The sequence below is a fragment of the Pseudorasbora parva genome, chromosome 2 (assembly GCF_024679245.1).
Source record: "Pseudorasbora parva isolate DD20220531a chromosome 2, ASM2467924v1, whole genome shotgun sequence".
Classification (NCBI taxonomy): Eukaryota; Metazoa; Chordata; class Actinopteri; order Cypriniformes; family Gobionidae; genus Pseudorasbora; species Pseudorasbora parva.
The window spans coordinates 41,012,793-41,033,815 of record NC_090173.1 but is presented as its reverse complement, the minus strand read 5'-3'; the positions used below and the strand labels follow the sequence as shown (position 1 = coordinate 41,033,815).

Here is a 21,023-nt window from a genome sequence, read left to right as displayed (position 1 = left end):
CTAAAACAAATCTCACTCCCTTTCATCATTTATTTCTTAAGAGAACAGATTGTGTCAACAAAACTGTACAGGTATCTAAAATATTAGAGTATACACATCACTTCCTTCATTCACAGCTAAAAGCCAGCAACCGTTGGCACAAGTCATACTTGAATAATGCTGCCTTCTAACTATTTTTTTTTCAAAGAGGACTTATATGGCTAATTTAAAGACAAAACAAGTCAATTTATTTTGTCTACAACATGAATAAGAAGAACTCTGAATTGCATAACATACATAGTTACATTTTGAAGTCTGTAGAGGTTTGATATTTGCAAAACACGTTCAAATGAACTGCTGAGTGTAGAAAGATAGATTAGCAAATACTCAAGGAACATCTTGAAAAAAATCTGCATCCAGTCAAAACAAAGTGCACTCATAAACTTAAAAAAACAGGGCTTTAAAGACTGTTTAAAGTTCTGTTTAGAAAGCACTGACGAGGACTCACTTCATGGTAACAAGTAGTTTAACATTTCATTGGCTTTGCATGATACTTAACTAAATACATCTCATCTTGGACTCTTTACAAAAGATTTAGGCAAACCATTAAAGAGGCGAGCAAGACACCCTTGAAAAGGTTAAACAGTGGAGAACTAAAGACCATAATTTAACATCTATAAATTAACAGTAACACTTGTGCCACTATTATAGTATAATACGCTTAAAATGTCACAAGTTAAAATTTTAACCAACCAAACAATGGCTGAATACACATTATATGCAATCCAATTACATGATGATGGTGGCGACTCATCTTTCTGCATCAGATCTCTTGCTTTTTGAAGGCCTGGTGTGAAAATTAATGAACCTCCAAAACAAGCGGGGACAGTGCTCAGTCCCCCACTATAGCCGCGTGGCATGATTGATACAACGGTTTCAAAGAGCCACAGACAACAGTTTGAAGTGCTGTCTCCAAAGCCAGGGCATCTTTGAGAGCTGGTTCAATTCGTCCTGAGACCCAGCAGATTGCTGCAGAGCAAATACTTCAATCGACCAGATGCAAGAACGGCTCCTAAAGTGTCAGTCCCCGATTCATCTTAATGGCTCCCCGTGCCTCGTGTTGATCAGCCATGCCTCAGAACGGCTCAGAGAAGAGAAAGGGGACTCTTCTCTACATTGCAGGATCATCCACCACTACAGGATGAGGTAATAATAAAAAATAAACACAATCTATTTCCATTTCTTGTCAGTTAACTGTCCAGATCCCTTTTATGAGCTCTCTTTTTAAAAATCATGAGCTGATTTACATGATTAGTCTCCTCATTAAAGTTAAAAAGAGTGAAATTATTTTCGGATTAAATAAATAGAAAGATCAGGACAGAGGGGGCACTAGAACTCATCATCCGTGTCGATCAGCATCACTTTGTCAGATTTCTTAGAAGTCTTTGAGGTGCTGATCCCTGGTTTGCCATTCATGTTGGGTTGCACCACTTCCTGGGTGGACTGCTGGGTGTACTGTTGGTAGGCCGGGGAGAAGTTGTGGATTGCGTCCTGAACCATGTCTCCAGGGTTAATGGTCTCCTTCAGGCCACTGGATATGCTGTGCATAGGTGCTACATTTTCTACAAAACAAAACAAATCAGTGTCAAATATCGCACAACAATATCGTCAAATATCGTCATTTATCGTCAAATATCGTCATTTTTTAATGACATCCGAGACTTAAAATGAGCAAATGCGAATGTTAATTTTATAACTTAAGACATGAAACTCTAAGAAGATGTAACCAAAACACTACAAAAGGAAACGCAATTTCGCACACAGTCTCATAATTAAAACCCACGACAACACAACTATACATTAAGGTCAACTTTTGAGTCCTTTTCTAATCGAGAGGTCTTCATTCCCATGGGACCAACACAATTCACAGGACAGAGAGCACATTTACATGTGCGCAGAAAGCAGAGGAAAGAAATGACTCCGGCAAAACAAATATCTACTTAAATGTATTTTGTTGAATATAGTTATTCATCCATTTAATAATAAAAATAAACGGCCCAGGATTCGATATTCTCAGTTTTTCAACTGTAGGTAACAGTGAAGGAGAGCATCATTTTGTCTGAGGTCTGAAGCGTAGAACTGGAAAGTGTGGAACTGGAAAGAAAATAGCCTATGGCTCCGGAGTGAGACAGAATCTTATGGGAGAAGGAAACATTTTTTGCATAGACCTCTGCCTGCAGGCTTTTGCGGGAGGGAGCTGGACAAAACATGAAAGTTGTGGGTGGGAGTAGGACAAAACAGAAAAGACTTTAACCCAATGTAGACAAACATACTTCGAGAGAGCGTTCACCTTGATGAACAGAAAACAGCATGCCCACGTTGACTTTAAGCGTAACAGTCATATCACATTTTTGAGGCATTTTGTTTTTTCTATATCAGGGGGTTTTCAAGACTGAAATATTCTGGCGACCCCTCAGAAGGACCCCTTAGTCCTTCTTAGACCCCTTAGTTCAATAAAACACATGTACTGCAAGTGGTGATGGTGTTAATGATTTACCTCGGACATGAGCGAGAGTGAGCTTGCAGTGCATCGTGCTCAGACTGCAGAGAATGTGCTCAGTGTAAAAACACACGTTTCTTTCGACCTGGAGTCTAATAAAAGTTAAACAGAAAATATGGTAGCTTGTGTAGGCTATAACTAGCCTAGAAATCTAGACGCACCCTAGCGGCAGCAAATCTAATCTGTCCGCGAGTGTCGTCTAGCAACTCTCAATACCCTTCTGAACTGCAACCGCCAAGCTCTTGACGGGCCAATCCTATCGTGTATAGAGTCGGTAGGCGGGGCTTAACATAATGACGCCAGAGTTGCGCTTGCGTGATTCTATTAAACACAGAAACTGCTGAACGGCGGCCATTCGAATCAGCTTTGACCACGACTCTGGAAGACTTGGAGTTGAGCTTTTCTCTTAGAAAAGAACGGCCCTGAAGTCATTCTTAAAAAGGGAAGATGTGTTCGGAGTTTTGCCGACCGGATACAGCGAGTGTTAATCTATCAACAAGCTCTGTTTCACCTTCGTTGCTTTGGTTGGTGGTAGCGCTATCCTATCGTGTGCAGAGGGAGTTTGAAAGACAACCGTTTATCCCGCCCCTCAGATTGAGCCCTGTCTATGGTGAGTTTCCAGACCAAACATCTTGATGTGGGTCTGGCTTGTCAGGTAAGGCTATAACTGCACTTGTTTCAGAATAGTAATGTTAACCTTTTTCTTTCCCTTTTTAATGTTTACTGCTGCATCTTTTACATTTATGGCTGATCTCAATTTCTCCAACTATGGGTTAGGCCACAGATCAAACAGAAAATGCACGCAGCGCGCTGCATTAATCGCACGTTAATAAAATTAGTGCCGTTAAAATGAATTAGCTTTAATGCATTATTAACGCATTTATTTTGACAGCCCTAAAAATATATAGATGAATTTTAGGACGGGGATCCCCCATAAAGGTTCACCATATTTGGGGGTCCTTGGCATCATAAAGTAAAAAAAAAACCTGGTCTAGATTACACAATCTGTTAACAGGCAGTGACATTTCAACACAATGCAGTCTTGCTATTATCCTCACTCTTGTGAGCACCTCGCCACAGGCACCGCCAAGGTCCAACCCAGCTGTTCGCAAAATAGAAACCAGGAAGAAAACACTAGCAATGCGCTGCTCCGCTCCACTGATGTGGTTGCCAAATCACTCTTCTGCTTCATTTATCTACGACAGGCTGGAGAAGCCAGGAAAGAAATTCACCATCCCACAGATCCCAGATTTGTCTCAGCTGTGGATGTATGAGGTTACAGAGAACAGCCTTATACACTGCAATATGATGAGTTCCGGCTAACTGCATCTTGCCTCGTGGCTGATGGATGAGCGCTTGTACACGGGTGACGGCAGGCTGCCAATAGAGGGGTGAAAGTTTCTGATCTCCCGTTTAAGAAATACTTGAACTGTCTATGTTGCTCTCCAGTGGCCGCCCTGAGAACTGTACTGTGGATGTTTTGGGACCTGGCCCCATGGAGGGTGAAAACTCTGGATCAGCAATGTGTCCTGAGATACTTCACAGCTGGTCTACTAGGGAGAAAAGGCCATCCTGAAAGGTTTTTCTACCTAACAGGCTTCATGACAGTCGAGACCTTTTAACAGTGAAAGGTTATGAAAGCAGCAGTGACTTCACGCTTTGAGCTCAGTGCAAAACTAAGGTTAAAAACACAAGACCAAGATGTATGCCAGTAAGGTGAGGGGTTCTGATTACATTTGCAGGTTCTCTCCTACAACGGTTAAGCAGAATTCTGCAATACGCCCACTGTGAAAGAAGACTTCGCGCCTAGATTATAAACATTCAAACCGACGCAAGGCTTGAAACATGCATATCTGACTGACAGTCGAGTTATATTTCACGGAAGCCTCTTGAAGTCAGAACAAAAATATAATGCAGCTTTTAACATTCAGCAGCAGAACTGACATTACGGCTTAAATCGGTGGAAATCGAAACAGAACTATTCACCACCTTGAAAACCACAAGCGACAGAATATGACTAATCCATTAAGCGTGGAGAAGCTTTTGTAGCTATAAGGATATGATCAGAATGATATCCTACTTCGCATTCTGCTTTCTGCACAGTTCATACTGTATATTGCTTTCTATTAAATAATAGTAAATAAATCAAGGTCATCTGATTGACATTCAAATATAGTAGCTGTCAGCATTGCACCTTAACGTTGATTGCCACCGGTCAAAAAAAACAAGATGACGCAGTGTGTAGCTACTACGGATGCACAAAATCATGTCAGAAGAGATGACAGATGAAATCGAGGCACCAATTTTGCCAATGTGGGAGTTTTGTGTAGTTATAAAAAAACAGGGCCTGCATTTGAAATGGCATAGTCTCTTGAGTCAGTGCTTATTTTTTAAGTAATTTACCACCGCTAAAAAAGTATGTTCTATATAGCATGTGTAGTATGATTGTAACCTGGACGTACTTCATTCGCCATGTTGTCATTAGCGCGTGACCTACCAGCGTCAGTTTGAACAGAAGTCGTTTCACCTACAAACATAAATTCTCTCTCGTGGCCTTATGGGATAGTAAAGTGTCCATCATCAGCACTAGTGTTGTCAAATGTGCCGACTTCAGCGGTAGTAGGCGGGAGTAGTATCAGTGGCCAGTTTCGAACGCTCCAGCTTTCAAAACACTTCCACATGCTTTCAAACGCTACCATGCATTGATCATTGTAGCCAATCACAGCCATGTTTTTCGCTCACTATATAGTAGGGAAGTATGCGATTTCAGATGCAGTCTGTGTTAGACCCCCCAGTCTGCAGGAAGTGCCGATCAACAGTAAGCTCTTTTTGTACATTTTTGGTTACAAACTCTCCACACCCAATACACATTAGCATTTGCGAGTGAGAAAAAAAAAGAACACAAAATACATATAAAGATGAATTTGACCGACAGCATCATTGTCTTTAAAATGATATCATAATATCATAACGGAGAATTCTTTTTCCACAATAATGACCACACTACAGCGGACAAGCAAAATGATTGTGAATGACAGAATTGTAATTTTTGGTTATCATGGCTTGTCATACAACCTCCTTATGCTGCAAGTTAAATTCAAAGTTTTACAGCAAGAAAAGCACTAACTTAAGACTTCGTTTTCAAAATTTTCAAGAGAAATTGCATTCTTCGACATGCCACAGGTCTAAGTTTCTCAGTACACAGGAGTTATTTTGATGAGCTGTGTATTGCTGATATGAGTGGAGCTTTCCAGCAGTCCTCTGAACTGTGAGTCATAACCCTCCTGAGGAAGAAAAACTTCCAGTTGCCTCATAAAGGCTTTCTGTTTCTAAGATCATCTAAACTTTCCTTTAAACAACAAGTTAAAAAGTTCTGTTTTTCCAAAGTGTCAGATTCCAAGCTTCTAACCTGGTGTTTCGCTCTTCTTTTCGCGATACACACTGGAGGTGAAGCCGTAGCGGAGGGCGATGGCGGCGAAGAACATTTCGATGCAGATGATGAAGTTCTGCCAACCAGCTGCCACTGTACCAGCACCGACCTCATGACCATCTATGACCAGAGCTTCTGGGATCACACCACAACGCTCCAGAATGGCCAATACCATACCTGAGAAAAAGAAATGTGATTTTTTTTTTTTTTTTTTGCATAGGGCAGTGGTTCTCAACCTTTTTGACTCCCACTAGCTACATTTCCATCCAAAGTATAGGAATATCATATAAAACATTTCAGCAGTTTTTCATCCGATGTGTTCAAGAGAACAAAATTGTAATTTCCTGGGAAAATGATGCAAAATATCTGTAATTAAAAAAAATGGTAGTGGCTGTAATTGGGGAAGCCACAGTGGCTCTTATTTCCTTACATCATAAATGACTTCCGTCTCAGTGCGCAGATGAAACGCAATAAACTCTGTCATGTTCTCTTGCTGGTGATTGGGAACACAATCATGCGAGACACTTCTATTAAACCAAATCATCCTGATGACAGACTTTGGCTCAAGCATTTCAGAATAATCAAACCAGCATTTGAGATGGTGTGCAATGGAATTGGGTAAAGACTAGACAGTCAAAATTGCTCCACTGGTTAGTCTAGTTATCCAGTCACATCCATTGTTGAGGTAAAATTGTGTGAGTTTTTCCTTGCGCATTGAGAGATTTATTCGCTAAATGCATTTCCATGAGTCATGCATATGCACGTCATCTAAAAAAAGGGTATCGTCTCAATTTGGCCACATGTTTTTTTATGCACCTTTTTTTAAATGTATGCATGAGCATCAATCCATTGATTTAATCAATGAGACTAATTTTAATTTTGGGATATAATCAGTTGGTAGAAATCATAGCTACTGTCCACAACAATATCCAAAGGCCCAATGACTCGTTCATCGTTTACTAGATAAAACGATAATTTTTCTACTCACAATTTCTACCCAATAAAATATATATTTTTGGCATCACTAGAAAAATATTAAATATGGTCAGTGATTTACAAGATTTTTTTTAAATAAGACTTTTCCAGGACTACAAATTACAATTTTATAATTATTCAAATGAAAAAGTTATTACGGTGGTGATTTAAAATAAGAAATATCTTGATTTTTTTTAAAAGTTGTTTTAATGCTTAATTTACATTTTGAACAACAGGCTCACATGACCAACTGAATACTATCATTCAAAACTTTCTCACAAATAGTTAGCGTAGTTGGCTGCCAAAAGTGCCAATGAACAGCTTGAGATGCATCCTGAACATAAAATAAAGATTGCAGAGTAACCCACCTTGCCAGAACGAGAGGAAGATGACGGATTTGATGGTGAGGAATTTGAGCACAGGCTCAAAAGGTCTCAGAAGGTCACTGGTGGCGAAGTAGAAGAGGAAGAGGGCATAGAGAGCCAAACTGACAGAGATGTTGTAGATGATGGTGATGTAAAGGTAACCTCCGGTTACACTATATGAAGAGAAACATCACAATGATTGACGCACAGCTCATTTAAAAAAGCAGATGCTGTGTTACAAAGTGATTTTGACACAAGATGAAATAAATAAATGACAGGGCAGCTCACTTAAAATCTCCATCGTGATATTTCCCAAAAGCCTGCAGAAGGATGGTGATGACAGCCATGATGGGCTTGATGACACAGAACTGAAGCGTGGCCTAGATGATGACATTAGCAACAGAAGTCTATGAGTAATGGTGATGGTTTGGTTTTTACGCCTGTTCTATTTAGTCAGCATGGGCCTCTAATACAGTTTGAGTGATAGAGAACTTCCAGTCCTCATTATTTTCAAAGGCATGGTAATGTTACATGCTTATTTTTGACAGGAAGTGCTTATTCCTTACATAATCAACACAATGTTTGACATGACTGACAAATCCACTCATTGAGAATGACACAAAGAAGAATTTCCCCCCAATCTCACTACATGCAAGTCGAAATCGACTGCTTGAACCATCAACGTAGAATTCAAGTTTTAAATCGAAGCCGTCTGTGTGAAAAGCTGTTTAAAAATAATCAAAGCACGCTCTGTCTCCGCTACTGTCTGGTATATTTCACAAGGTGATGCTTTGAAATGTAGGTGTCTGGTCAGACAGATTTATGTGTTTTGAAATTCCACTTATTTTAAAAAGTTCCGTTCACATTCTTTTCAGTTTTTTTTGGGGGGGATGGGTCTCTCAAATCCAATTTCCATCAGTATTAATCTCAAAGTGTGAGCGAGTTCCTCAGCTGTCGCACAGACGGTTTTAGACCGGCGGCAATAGCTATTTTTTGTGCTTATTATCAAGCTACTTGCACCTGCTTCCTACTGTTTTTAATCCTACATTAACCATTGCCGCTCCTGAGAAAAAACAATCTTACAAAGATAACAGCTGCTACTTCAGGACAATTCGGGTAGAAAAGGTAGATAAAGGTTTATGGGACAGAAGTCACAGAAATTATGACTTCCTTATTAACATTCACACTATTTACACGTCGCTGTTTGTCCTTACAGAACAGAATGGGATACAATACCTTCAGTAGGTTCCGAAAGTATGAAACCACACTGAAAATCTAAGATGTAAAATTTGGCATTTGTTCCGGAAAAGAAGGAAAAGTAATTTGGGTTTTATAGAAAAATGGGAACAAACCTGCTTGCAGAATCTCAGGAAGCCAATGGAGTAATTAATTCCTACCAAACAGCATGTCCCATATAGGCAACTGGACCTATCAAAGACAAATGAAGAGGAACATGTGAAAATGTAATGCTATTTTTGAGGGTGGTTTGATAAATTGATCTCTTAAGACACGGGCAGGCACAAAATTATTTACAATTAAAATATTGTCAGAGCTTCAACCTAGAGGTTAGGCCTGGTGGCCATGAGGGCTATGATGACAACTCAATTTTAAATTAAGGTGGCGGCTACCATACCTCCAGAGGAGCTTCTCTAGGTGTTTAATTCCAGTGCATTTTAATCAACATTCTGCCCACATTTTCCACCATGTCGGAGTTTTGACTTCAAGCACTATGCAGTGCATTATGGGCCCCTGAAACTTGGCTAAAATTCTTTATTTTAGGGGCCAGCCTAATTAAAGGGTTAGTTCACCCCCCAAAAAATAAAAATCTATAATTTACTCACCCTCATGTCCTTCTGAACCCGTAAGACTTTCTTCAGAACACAAATGAAGATAAAAAGTTATTCAAAGAGTGATTTCTGTCCCTCCATTGGCAGCTCTGCAACTACCACTTTGACGCTTCTAAAAGTTCATAAAGCGATCTTAAAACTAATCCATATGAATTGAGTGGTTTAGTGAAAGTTTTCCTGAAGAGACGCAATCTTCATTTGTGCTTCAAAGATGAACAGAAGTCTTGCAGATTTGAAACAACACAAGGGTGAGTAGATGACAATTGTCATTTTTTGTGAACTATCCCTTTAGGCCTTTGCCTATGCTGCTATTAGGTTTATTCACCTAGCAATTTTTATATAAATAAAGAGACACTCACTGAATGGGCTTTCCTCTTATTTCTGACATGATGGCACTTTCTCCTCCCAGGTACTCAAAAGACAGGCTCAGGAAGTTGTATATCACAAATGCTTGAAAAAAAGAAAAAAGAAAAAATACACATGAGAGCCTAATTTAAACATTTAGCAGTGAAAGCTTAAGCATTAATAACATGTTTGACATGACAGAACATCACTGTGGGAAAAAAAGAAAAACAGGTCAAGATTGAGAAGGAGTTTGTGTCCAGGAAATCCATCTTAACCTGAGAGGTCTATTTAAAGACAGATTAGATGTCAGATCTCATTGTCTCCCAGTTTGTACAACTATTACTTGTGGTAAGATTTTTCTGCTGCTCTAGACACTTAACATATTTAAACTTAGAATTACATTTGTATTCTAATAGCTATATTATATAAAATGTATTTACTTTATTCCGAAATTATGCACTTATGTGACAATAAAGAGATTAGCATTGTTACAGAAGATTTCTATTTCAAATAAATGCTGTTCTTTTACACCTTTCTTTTCTATTCACCAAATCAACATAGAATTATTTCTGTAGGGTCATGTGATACTGAATTGTGTTTTTGATCAACTAAATACTGCCTTGGTGAGCATAAGATAAGATTCTTTCAAAAACGTACCTACCCTAGTAAACAATAAAACAATCACTTTGAACAGTACGGAATTATATGGTTTAAGTTAAAAAAAATGCTCACACTAGAATTTTCTCATGAAACTTAAACAACACAGAAAAAAAGACTTTAAATCGTCATTATCTAGGAGGAGTAGTAGGATAGGCGTGAAAAAGATGATAACAGGGACATTTGGCCAGCCTCGTTTCTGACTGTGCCATGTCCAACAGGTTTGTTCAGTTACAATGAATATGTATCCATTTCCCCTTTATGAAATCTGCAACCTGATGTCTGTAAAACAGACTCTCCTCCCTCACTGCAGGCCAGATTTACAAACAACAGCACACGTCATTCCACAAGCGTTATATTTGGCTGAATAATATTACACCCGTGAGGCATGAGAGGATGTAATGGCAGAGCAGCTCAGATTTACTGTACCTTCATAGCAGTCACGAACAGAGTCGAAATACACATAATACTGGTCATTGCTGATGAACAGCAGGCTGAGCCAGGAGTCGAAAGCAAATACAGGGACAATGAAGAGGATGCGGATGATGTAGCGCTGCTCATTTGGCACCGTGTACGACCTCAGGTGCAAGTATATCTATAAACACAAAAACTGTGTTAAGAAACACAAAAAGTGCTCATGTTTGACAACAAAATAAAGAATAAGTATGACTTAAAGGGCACCTATTATGCAAAATTCACTTTTATAAGGTGTTCGAACATAAATGCGTGTTGGCAGTGTGTGTACACCTGTCACAACCACCCTATAAATGGTAAAAATCCACCCACTTTTTTTTTTGTAATCCCCATAAATCATAAATAGTGTCTCAGAACAAGCACTTTGCAAATTCTGGAAATGCAACTGCTGTATTAGCATATATAATCTGGCGGAAGTGATCTCTTGTGCATATCTCTGCACCAGATCGTGTACATTGACCTCACTCTCCGGAAGTGATCGCACGCTGAAGCCTGTTGAACATAGTGGTGTATTTGAGGTAACATGATATAAATACTGTTCAGTTTCTTGTACAAACCGATCATTTTGCGTCTTAAGACATTAATGTGTCGTCACAAGCCGCAGTGTTTAGGATGGATTTGTCTGTGCATGTTTTTTGTTACTCTGATAGATTTTGCTACCATTCACATGCATTATACGACTGACAGACTGCAACGGTTGGAGTTAAAAATCTTCATTTGTTTTCTACTGAAGAAACAAAGTCACCTATATCTTGGACACCCTGGGGAGTAAGAAGATAAACAACACATTTTCATTTTTTGGTGAACTACCCCTTTAATATCCCTTTAAAGCATCTGGGGTGTGTGTGTGTAAGTTGGGAGCAATAAGGCTTTAAAGCACATGCAGGTGACAATATTTCATGATGATGAAGAACTGCAATGTCACGCGCGCGTGTATACGATAGAGATGATAATCAAAGGCAAACAGATGCATCATGTTTCAGTTTTCATTAGCGTGTTCACAAGCTGCAAAGGCTCTGTCCTTTGGGGTGGGGAGCAACGGCGCCGGCTCATTTGCATTTAAAGGAGACGCACACAAAACAGGACATTTTTCTCAAACCCAAAAATTGCCGTTTTCAAAATGTTATAGTAAATGATCCGTTATGGTTTTTGATCTGACACTTTGCAGATACACTCTGGGGACACTTGATACTTACATTAAATCTTGTAAAAAGGGCCATAATAGGTTCCCTTTAAATTGCAATAAAAAGTGCAAAGCAAATTATTAAACTGTGCACTGGTGCAACACTGCAGAGCAGATCAAAAAGTGCCAAGAAAACACGTGACGTGTCTATCAGCAGACATTGCTATAGTAACAGGTATGACGAGAAGTGGGCTGGATAAATAGGAACTTGTATGCATTAATACCAGTGTCGTTGAATAACAGTTAACAGATAACAGTAAAAATCTATAACAATTTATGGCGGCTAACAGAACTAACCAAACAAAGCAAAGCTATGTTTACCCACACTAATGTTGACCGGATATTAACTACACACTTCAAAGTGAGAAAATGGTGAACAACACTGCAGGCAATACATGCATATTTTTTAATAGTGTAGTAGAAACTGTCATCAACTTTTTTGTTTTGTTTTATGACAGGTGGCAACCAAGCAATGGATTAATTATGTTTATCGTAGTATTAACATGAAATATTAAATATTGCAATTACCGCACATTATTATTATTGTGTATATTATTATTATATATATTTTTCCTATATGTTCTGTTTTCATTTTAAAAGGTTTTGAAAGTTTTGTGTGCATTTTTGTCACTTTAAATTGTTTTTAAATGTCTATTTTTCTTTGAGAGAAAATGAGAAAAAAAGCCTTGCCAATTAGCTGAAATAAAAGTAAGTTGTTGTATATATTTTATTTAAAGTAAAAAAAAATGTAATATAGTTTTAGTTTGTTAAAAATAATAACCCTGCTCTGAACCACTTAGGGGTGAATAACGCTTTTGTATTTTAACGCAAAAGGTATTGCTCGAGTGAAACGCTTTTGTACCACTAAAAATACATTTTTTGAGTGTAATGTAGTTTATTAGCTTAAATGTATACTCTTTTAAAGGATCCAAGCTACACAGCAACTTAGCAGAGTAAAATGTAATGTCTGGCCTTGGAAAATTGACATCTTCACTGTTTATTTAAATATTAATATTTTAGTTCATGGTTTTGTGATCATACTGTGAAGTTGTGATTAGAGTCTACAGTTTAATTTGTGATAACGCAATGAAACAGAAACTGAAACATAATAAAACTGCACATAATTCTTAGACAGGCTGTCTTACCAAGAAATTATGAACACAAAACCAACAAAATATAATTTTTGGTTTTTCTATGCATTATTTTGCATAGTAAAATAAAACCTGTAGCTTGCATTTTTCCCTAATAATTTGTCAGATAAATACTTAAGTGTTTTGTTTTTCCTCCATATTTCAAATATTAAATATTTTCCTTATATTTTGATGGTTTAAGCAAACCTTTAGGGTCAAATATCCCCTCTGGCCACTACTGTGTAAGTTTTAAAGTTTGGCCCTATCATTTTTATAATCTATATTTGAAAAAAAAAAAAAATTCTATGGAGTTTGTGATGCCTGCATGTCCTTAAAGTCCCTTTTGAACTTCACATTATTAGTAAGGGGGCTCAATATTCGCTGTGCTCTTTAAACTCGTGGACACTCAATCATTTGAAATCAGATTATTTGAGTCCTTCATTCCACGGGTGGAGGCTTGATGTATTTGTGGGCTCTTGAAAAAGCATGGGGAGTTGCTCTCTGAACTGATGTCCTCCATTTCACCTAGCCTGCAGGGGAAATAAGTTCATAGTCTCCTAGAGTCCATAATGTGGAGCTGACAGTGAGAGAGAGCTGCGCTCACAGTAATGGCTCTGGCCATTGACTGTCTGCTGGTTGATGCACAATTGCAGCCAAAGCTAATTACAACCTGTCTGAAGCAGAGAAGAACTGCTGATGGAGCTGAGAGGCCCCAAAAAACAAGAGCTGGTGAATCACAAGGTGTACCACCAACTTTAAGACCATAAAGCTTGTAAAAACTAGAGAGCTAAGAAAAGGCAGACCAAAGAGTGCTGTTGGCGACTTGTCAGTGCCATATATAAGAATTCACTTATGAGGGACTGGCTCAGAAGGTACTTATGTTCTAAATAGCTGGTTTTCAAAGACTCATTTGATATCCCTGGCACTGAAGGGAAAATTTTACAGGCAAATAAGTAACTTCAGAACAGCATGTTTTGGGAACGCAATCGCAATTTCTGCCTTTAGTATGCGGAGTGTAAAGAAAGCTCCGCTAGGAGATTCTTTTGTAGCGAATCAGAGAAAGGCTGTGAAATACTAAAACAATCCTGAGGGCTCCTTTAATCTCCTCAGGATTTACATATGTTGCCTCACGCAACCCTCCGCAGGCGGCAGTTTGCAAAGCTGCGGATGAGGTGGCGGTAGATGAGTCGTTCTGCTGCTAGGCTGAGGGACAAAAAAACAGACTGTTTTGACTTGATTATGACTTGAAGAGGAAAACCACTACACAGGGACTCTATAAAGAATCCCGGCGTTGTTTGGCCGCTTCAAAACTGTCAACTTCTCAGAGGTGTCGGCTTTCATATGACACACAAGATGCTTTGGAGGCAATCAAATCAAAGTCCTCCGGGGACACTGTGGGCGATGCAATTCAGAGCTGAAGAAATACCTTTCCTGACCTCTGCTCTCCATCAGTACCATCCCAGTAGTTCAATTACATAACAGATGCTTGAGAAGCATATTCTATATTAAATTTCTTCATGGGTCATATAGGCTTCAATGAAAAGGGATTCAAAACATACCAGCAAGAGCAAGGAAATTAGATTTCAGCCTTTCCCAAAACGGAACAATGTCTGCAAATATAATTGGTAATTCGACACACAAGATGGGTATATTCATACTGTGCCGGCACTTCACCTGACAATTACTTTTATACAAAACTCATCCACCACCAACTGATTTCTTCTTGCCATCGGCAAAATGGTGAACTCATTCATATGCGACAGAAATGGATATTCAGGTATGAAGCGCTTTTAGTAATAATGAACAGGAAAATATAAAGGGCAGGGAAATACCCGAGCAAATTAGAACTGCTCAGCATGTTCATATCTGTAAAGAGGTGACCAAACCTCAGCAAGAAGACTTATTGAACAGTCCGGGGTGTCTACGAAACGGCCCTTATCTCTGTCTTTTACTGATAAAGCTGGTGTAAAGGTTAGTGACTGATGGTCTTTCATCAAACACAAAAAAACTTCCCTCTATAAACAAAGGCTGGGCACACAAATATTGCTCTTGCTTTAAACTAGTGAACACACACTACCAGTCTGATGTTTGGATGCCTACTCACTTTAACCAGACTGTTTTCCAAATTTTAGAACAAAAGCTCTTTTAGAAATAAAACTATAAAAATCAAACAAATAACACAAAATAGCCATCCTATGCCCACATTCACCCAAACAACTTCATGGTATCTATCCAATATATTCAAAATGTGTGGGGGGGGTTGAATAATTTTTGGTAAGTTTTTGTTTTTGTTTTAGTATGGTGCTGTATGATGTCTTAAAGGGTGGAATTACTCGTACGGGGCCTTCTCCCAGATGAACGCGTGCGCACATCAACTAGAGCAAGAGCACGTCCATCACTGAGCTTAGTTCAGGCTACGGAAGCCGTTGGCAGTGCTGTCGTTTTGTTTTTAGACCAATTAACAATTTCACTAAAGAAGCTTGTTTCTGATTGTGAGGGAAAGACGACCTTGTTCAGCTTCCCAAATAACAGCGTTAAGGAAACAGTGGATGCGGTTAAGTTTTTCTGGATAAAAGTTCATTGTTTTCCATAATGTAATGATAAAAATTTAACTTTCATATATTTTAGATTAATTGCACACCAACTGAAATATTTCAGGTCTTTTATTGTTTTAATACTGATGATTTTGGCATACAGCTCATGAAAACCCAAAATTCCTATCTCAAAAAATTAGCATATCATGAAAAGGTTCTCTAAACGAGCTATTGACCTAATCATCTGAATCAACTAATTAACTCTAAACACCTGCAAAAGATTCATGAGGGTTTTAAAAACTCCTAGCCTGGTTCATTACTCAAAACCGCAATCATGGGTAAGACTGCCGACCTGACTGCTGTCCAGAAGGCCATCATTGACACCCTCAAGCGAGAGGGTAAGACACAGAAAGAAATTTCTGAACGAATAGGCTGTTCCCAGAGTGCTGTATCAAGGCACCTCAGTGGGAAGTCTGTGGGAAGGAAAAAGTGTGGCAAAAAACGCTGCACAACGAGAAGAGCTGACCGGACCCTGAGGGAGATTGTGGAGAAGGACCGATTCCAGACCTTGGGGGACCTGCGGAAGCAGTGGACAGAGTCTGGAGTAGAAACATCCAGAGCCACCGTGCACAGGTGTGTGCAGGAAATGGGCTACAGGTGCCGCATTCCCCAGGTCAAGCCACTTTGGGCTACAGAGAAGCAGCACTGGACTGTTGCTCAGTGGTCCAAAGTACTTTTTTCGGATGAAAGCAAATTTTGCATGTAATTCGGAAATCAAGGTGCCAGACTCTGGAGGAAGACTGGGGAGAAGGAAATGCCAAAATGCCTGCAGTCCAGTGTCAAGTACCCACAGTCAGTGATGGTCTGGGGTGCCATGTCAGCTGCTGGTGTTGGGCCACTGTGTTTTATCAAGGGCAGGGTCAATACAGCTAGCTATCAGGAGATTTTGGAGCACTTCATGCTTCCATCTGCTGAAAAGCTTAATGGAGATGAAGATTTTGTTTTTCAGCACGACCTGGCACCTGCTCACAGTGCCAAAACCACTGGTAAATGTTTACTGACCATGGTATTACTGTGCTCAATTGGCCTGCAAACTCTCCTGACCTGAACTCCATTGAGAATCTGTGGGATATTGTGAAGAGAAAGTTGAGAGACGCAACTTTCCCAACACTCTGGATGAGCTTAAGGCCGCTATCGAAGCATCCTGGGCCTCCGTAACACCTCAGCAGTGCCACAGGCTGATCGCCTCCATGCCACGCCGCACTGAAGCAGTCATTTCTGCAAAAGGATTCCCGACCAAGTATTGAGTGCATAACTGAACATAATTATTTGACCTTTTTTGTATTAAAAACACCTTTTCTTTTATTGGTCAGATGAAATATGCTAATTTTTTTAGATCATCAGTATAAAACAGTAAAAGACCTGAAATATTTCAGGTGCAATGAATCTAAAATATATGAAAGTTTAATTTTTATCATTACATTATGGAAAATAATAAAATTTTATATCACATATGGTAAACAGGAGGGCTAAAGGATTTTTTGAGAAGGACCTATATTATATATATATATATATATATATATATATATATATATATATATATATATATATAACCTTCGATAGCGGCCTTTATATATATATATCTTGTAATAGAGACAGATCTTGTAATAGAGACAGATCTTTTCCTTTAAAAAAAAGTTCCTGTAGAGATCTAAATTGCACATTGCAGATGGCACATCAGGGTACATATATTACTGGTTACGGTATCCTCGCACTATAGCCATATTTCTGTGTTTACACAGCACTCTTATCAGCTCTGGGAACAGGCACCACTCCGCTCTGTAGTTAACTTTCATTGGTCAAGGACAGCTAACAGCGGTCTAAACGGAACATTAGAGTAAAGAAAACATGGATGACTGTTCAGAGCAAACAGACAGGTATTTATTGATCTCTGATGATCGATAAGCACTAGACGCAGGGATTGGAGGGTTAGTTATTGCAGTAGTTTTTAATGACTGTGTAACAGAAATTAATCTTATAACACAGTATTATCAAGATCTGCAGTTAATAATGAGCCTATGGTCAGATAAGAGGGAGGAGACAGCGTGGAACAGCTTGTGTTTTCCCCGCCTCGGTTATTTGCTTTTATTTGCCTGTGCTCTGAATAAACCACAGCTTTAAGTGCCTCCAGCTCTCCCCAGGCCACAATACCACGCCATTTAATGCTGAGATTTGCTCCTCACCGTATGATGCTCTGCTGCATCAACAGTTGTGCTGGATGTGTGAGTGCCTGGCTGTATAAGGATTTCTATGAATTACTTGTCTACAAAGAAATTATAGACATTAATTCCTGTATATTAGCCTACCTGGTGACAGGTGATGATGAGTGCAGACCAAACGAAAATGCCTGACAAGGCTTGAGCAGTGGGGGTGTTGAGGAAGATCGTGTCGTCCCCCACTACTTCAGTTCCATTACTTGACCTGATCACGGTCATGTTAGACATGTCAGTAATATTTGACAGCATTGAGTATGATGACAAAGGGGCTGAATTATCCATGATTTTATCTGAACCTGCTGTCAGAGTGCTGAAAGTAGCTGTAGTAGACTCATTCATCTGTAGAAAAAAAACATTTATTAAAACCAAATTATATTATTTATATTTCATTTACACCTTCCTCATAAACTACTGGTCAAAAGTTTACAGTCAGTAAACTTGTTTTTAAAGATTTTTTGTTTTGTTTTTGTTTTGTTTTTTGTTTTACAGTTTTCAAATTAAGCTTCTAATGCTTGTTCATAAAGGCTGCATTTATTTGATCACTAGTTCTGAATATTTTAAAATTGTATTTATTCCCATGAAGGCAAAGATTAAGTTGTCAATTTTCAGTGTCACATGATACTTCAGAAATCATTCTAACATGCTGATTTTATGCCTTTAAGACATTTTTTTGATTAATGCTGAAAATGGTTAAAACCATATATATTTTTGTGGAAACTGATACTTTAATTGTAATTTTAATTGTAGCAATTTTTTTTTAAATAAATGTTTTTACTGTCACTTTTAATCAATGCACTGCATCCCTGCTAGATGAAAGTATTAATTTATATATATGTCTCTAAATAAAATGTAACTCATCTATATCTATAGATTTTACCACTGGTTTTTCTATTCCAATGACAAATACGTTTTATGTAGGGTTCATTTAACAAACATTTACTATGGGATTATTAATGAATTCTTGGTAAAATAAAACTTTGTAAGTACAGTTTAGCGTCATCAAAAGAAAGCGTCTCATACTAGACTATAAATTACGTAGTTATTAATATGTCGTAGTTATCAGCAGCATTTACCACGATTTCCTGTATGAAACTATGTTTCACCTGTTGATTTGTTTTGTAAAAGTAAATGGAGCGTCAGTTTATAAAAAAAAAAAAAAAAAAAAAAAAAAAAAGTAGGTATAGTAGGCAAGGCCTATTTATTTTATTCTTTTTAGATTCGTTTTATACTAAAAGATGAGATAAAACGCTGTCTATCAATAATTCAAACCAACCCTATTATTGTAACAAAGACAGGACGACTATAGATATTTATGAAACACTTACCCTGATACTAGCTGTCAACACCTGTGAGAGTCCTGAGCGAGCAAACTCAAATCCCTTTATCAAACGTCACTTAACTCTGAACATCGCAATGAAACTACAATAATAAATGAATCGAATACACCAGTGCTTACAGAAAGATCAATATACGACATGTAGCCATAGGTAGACACGGCCCGTGCGACGACACCGATGAGTCAAGCGCGCACTTCCTCGTTTTAACTGTTGACAGGTCTGATCGAAGTCAGTCAGCTCGGTGAAAACAGCCTGAACGGAAATCTAACTGATTGTGATAAAACCCCGAAGCAAAGAAAATAATATACGATTGTTTTCATAAAGGCTTTTCTCAATTCCACGCCAACAAGCTCGTTGTTTAGTCTCAGCAGGTGTACGTACTACTTCGCAACAGCACACCCAGGTCATGTGACCTTGCGACTTCAGTCTTGGGTCACGTGACAGGACAGGCATACGAGCACCTGTTGATCAAAGGTAGTATTCCTATACTGCACACGTGCGATCTCAATTAATATACCTAAATTCATTATAGACCTCAATAAATAAACAAGTACCTTAAAAAACGGACATAACTGTGGATACTAATAAGATTCGATTCATTCAAGGTAAACTAGGGCACTGTGGGACATAAAATGGGCCCAGATCACCTTACCCCTACTGTTAAGTGTAAATTTCAGCAATGTTTTTGTGTGGGTTCAAAATGCTCCCATACATCACTGATTGGGTAAAAATGTGTACAGGCATTTTGAAAGCTCTGTAACACAACATTAGCATGTTTATGAATTCTTATAATAAATACAATTAGCCTATTTTTTTTAGAAATGTTTAATTGCTTTGGGGTCAATTAAACACAAGGCATTACAAGTGGCTTGACACCACATACAATAGTGATTAGGAAAAAATCTCCATCAGGAGGTCAACATCCCTTTCATTCTGTCCTAGAGTAATTTTATTACATTAACTCCTATCACACTGTATTATTTCACCTTATTATTATTTCAAATATTCACTGAATTATTTCACTGCATCTTTTTTTTTTTTAAATAATCATGTTTAACAATGGAATTACATTCTACAATGGAAAAGATTACATTATTTCTGACAAAAGAATCCCCATAAAGTGCTAAGAATGGCATAATTGAGAATGAGTCAAGTCTCCTTTCGCACTTTGCGTTTTTCAATAAACTTAAAATATATTGTTTTAATAAAGTGGTGGCCAAAATTATTAGAACACATGGCATCTGGGAGTCATCTTATTGAGACTGGATTTATTTTCCAAGAGGACAATGACCCGAAACATTCTTCTTACTATTCCCGGAACTACCTGAGGTGGAAGGAATCTGCTGAAACATTGAAAATTATTGACTGGGCCCCTCAAAGTCCGGCACTTAACCCCATCTAGCACATTTGGGATGAGTTGGAAAATAAACTGGACAGATCTATTGTACATTCAAATTAAAGCCTCTGGCTTCAGTTGCAGAAGGTATGGGATAACATTAGTGTTGAAAGTTCTCAGAGGAAATATACTGACACTATGCCAAAGAGATGTGTTGCTGTGATTGCTGCAAAAGGTGGACATACCAAATATTAAAATTAAGTGGATAAAAACAGCCCGACTCACTTTAATGGTCAGAGCAACCATCTGCATGTTTCATGAACATTATGAAATTAAATCATGTATTGGAGGCAAAAAATGTTAGGTGTTTAGTAATTTTGTCCACCACAGTATAAATAAAATCGACAGCTTTATAATATTTCTCCATTTTTCTCGTTCACAATGCTTCATGGAATTGTCTTTGTCTTATTAAAGATGTTAAGAAAACAGTCTTGTGTACTTTTGTCTGATTTTCAAATATTGTTTGATTCAGTGTAGCTGGTTGCTTTGGTTCATGTCTTAACAACTCTTAAACAAAGCCTTTTAAAGGTCAGTG

The 21,023-nt window shown here is 38.3% G+C and overlaps 1 protein-coding gene across 1 annotated transcript; it reads right to left on the bottom strand.

Annotated features, from left to right (window-relative positions):
* Positions 1-10: 10 nt before the first annotated feature.
* tmem184a (transmembrane protein 184a) lies at positions 11-19,523 on the bottom strand. Its single transcript, XM_067420256.1, has 9 exons — positions 19,081-19,523; positions 17,846-18,094; positions 10,588-10,753; positions 9,516-9,606; positions 8,662-8,737; positions 7,598-7,689; positions 7,313-7,482; positions 5,949-6,146; positions 11-1,601 (listed from the first exon to the last, which is right to left on the bottom strand). Exons 2-9 carry the CDS (start codon positions 18,092-18,094, stop codon positions 1,369-1,371), a joined length of 1,275 nt encoding a protein of 424 aa, XP_067276357.1. The 5' UTR covers positions 19,081-19,523; the 3' UTR covers positions 11-1,368.
* Positions 19,524-21,023: the final 1,500 nt, after the last annotated feature.